At 61.5% G+C, this 2,500-nt stretch overlaps 1 protein-coding gene across 1 annotated transcript in view; it reads right to left on the bottom strand.

Annotated features, from left to right (window-relative positions):
• Positions 1–2,437, bottom strand: part of LOC308175499 (axin-2-like) — a gene marked incomplete at both ends in the record, with an annotated part of 10,347 nt that extends 7,910 nt beyond the window's left edge. Inside the window, 4 exons of the mRNA XM_080551158.1 lie at positions 254–466; positions 903–1,088; positions 1,356–1,939; positions 2,201–2,437. Coding sequence (XP_080407284.1) covers positions 254–466; positions 903–1,088; positions 1,356–1,939; positions 2,201–2,437 — 1,220 coding nt within the window. The remainder of the gene's footprint in view (positions 1–253; positions 467–902; positions 1,089–1,355; positions 1,940–2,200) is intronic.
• Between the last annotated feature and the right edge of the window lie 63 nt (positions 2,438–2,500).

The following is a 2,500-nucleotide window of genomic DNA, read 5'->3' as shown; positions in this document are numbered from 1 at the left end:
TGACGTCAAAGTCGGTGTGTGTGTGTAGGCCATAGGTATGTGTGTGTGTGTCTAGTAATCGGTGGCTATAAGCTTGGTGTCACGTAGGTCCTGTGCTTCAGTGACTGCATCCACCTTTGGAGACCATAGGTGTGTGTGTGTGTGTGTCGGTCATAGGTGTGTGAGTGTGTGTGTGTCGGCCATAGGTGTGAGTGTGTGTGAGTGTGTGTGTGTGTCGGCCATCGGTGTGTGTGTGTGTGTGTGTGTGTCCCACCTCTTGGGGGGCTTGTGGACCTCCTCCAGCCTGCGGCAGGCCTCCTCCAGCTGGGCCAGCGTGTTGGGGGGGGGCAGGGGGGGCATGGCCGGGTCCTGCACGAAGGGGTGGGCCGGCTGGTGCACCCTGGGGTGGCCCCCTCCTCCCCCGCCCCCTCCACCTCCACCGCCCCACGTGTGGGTCTGGGACGACCACTTCCTGGTGTTCTGGGCGCTGTGGGGAGGAGGGGGACATGACAGCCAATCAGATCAGAGTAAGTCACGTGACAGCCAATCAGATCAGAGTAAGTCACGGGACAGCCAATCAGATCAGAGTAGTCATGTGACAGTTAATCAGAATAGAGTAAGTCACATGACAGCCAATGAGAACAGAGTAAGTCACGTGCCGGCCAATCAGATCAGAGTAAGTCACATGACAGCCAATGAGATCAGAGTAAGTCACATGACAGCCAATCAGATCACAGCCGGGGTATGATGGGAAACGTAGTACCAAGAAGACTACAGGAGGAGGAGTCACGAGATAAGGACTTCAGGTATAACAGAGAGGAAGTCGAGGAAGAGGGGTGATGGGAAATGTAGTTTCGCTGCTCTGTGAAGGACTATAGGAGGGGAGGGGGGAAGAGGGAAGAGGGGGAGGGGGAGGGGCTTACCTGTGGGGTCTGTGTTTGCCCTGCCGGTCGCTCTCCAGGATCCACTGCCACACGTTGTGGGAGCGGTCTGCGCTGTCGCCCGGCAACTGGCCCTCCGCCCCGGACTCCCCCCCCACACCGCCCACACCCCCCACCGCCTCCTCACCCCCCGACCGGCTCACCCGCCGCGACAGAGAGCTGGAACGCCTGAGAGGGAGGAGAGGAGAGAGGAGAGAGAGAGAGAGAGAGAGAGGAAGTTAGCGTAAGCGTTTTTAACGGGAGTTAAGAAGAAGTTTCCAGGGAAACTTCAATATTCTAATCCACTCAGGTGGTGGAGGAGGAAAGGGAGGATGAGAGAGAGGAGAGGAGGGAAATGAGAGGACTGATGGAGGGAGAGAGAAGGAGGGAGGGAAGGAAGGAGGGAAGGAAGGAAGGAGGAGGGAAGGAAGGAAGGAGGAGGACTGTCCCACTCACCCTGCTCCGTTCTCCCCCAGGCCAGAGCTGCTGCCACACGTCTCCCTGCCCAGACTCCTGCTGCGTGGGTACGGAGGGCACAGCCCCCCCCCTCCCCCGCCTCCCACCCCCCCTGCTGGGGGACACAGGCACTGCACCCTCTGGGCCGCCTCCCTCTCCATCTGCTCCTGGCTCCTGGGCCCTGGGGCGGTGGTGGGGGCGGGGGGGGCGTGGTGGTGGTGGATGTAGTGGTGGTGGACGTGCTTGGTGCCCTGGGGCCTCCCCACCCCCACCAGGGCCCCTCGACCTGGGCCGTAGCCCGCGGGAAAGGCCCCTTGGCTGGGGTTGGAGATGGAGGCCCCGAGAGGGACCAGGGGCTTGAGTGCGGGGCCTCCCCGGGGAAGGGGCCTGGGCTCTGGGGAGCGTGCGCGCGGGGCCGGGGCGGCGGGGGACTGGCAGCCGGGGGTGCGGAGGACGCGGGAGAGGTGGTCGTCCAGGATGGCCTGGGGGTCCTCGTCACCGGGGTGGGGGGGCAGCAGGGCCAGGGGGTGGTGGGGGGGGAGGGCGGGGCCGGGGGGGGGGTCCGCGTCATCCCTCTCCTCCTCCTACACACACACAAGAACACACAGGAAAACGAGTTAGATTATGACGCATTTGTCTGAGAAAGGCAGACACACACACACACACGCACACACTAACAAACTCTTTCTCTGTGCTCTCCCTCTCTCACACACACACACACTTTCTCACACACACAGACACAGGTACACACACACACGCACACACACACACACACACACACACACTCGTACACACACCACACACGTACACACACACACACACACACACACACACACCCTCCTCACCTCCTGTATGTGCTGCAGCCTCTCCTCCAGGGAGGTGAGTGTGTCCTGTTCCCTCCTCAGACGCTCCAGTCGACCAATCAGCTGAGCAGCGAAGGCGGCGGGCGCCACGGGGGCCATCTCCTTAGGAGGCCGCCTCGTACGCTGGAGGGGGGGGAGGGAGGGAGGGGAGGGAAGAGAGAGAAACAGACATGAGTTACAACAGCTGTGCAGGTTCTCCTGTCCTCTACACACACACATGCCCCCGAAGTGTGTGTGTGTGTGTGTGTGTGTGTGTGTGTGAGCATCTCGACCACGGTCCCT

Source organism: Nansenia antarctica (assembly GCF_963989245.1).
Source record: "Nansenia antarctica genome assembly, contig: SCAFFOLD_598, whole genome shotgun sequence".
Classification (NCBI taxonomy): Eukaryota; Metazoa; Chordata; class Actinopteri; order Argentiniformes; family Microstomatidae; genus Nansenia; species Nansenia antarctica.
This window is presented reverse-complemented; position numbering and strand designations above follow the sequence as displayed.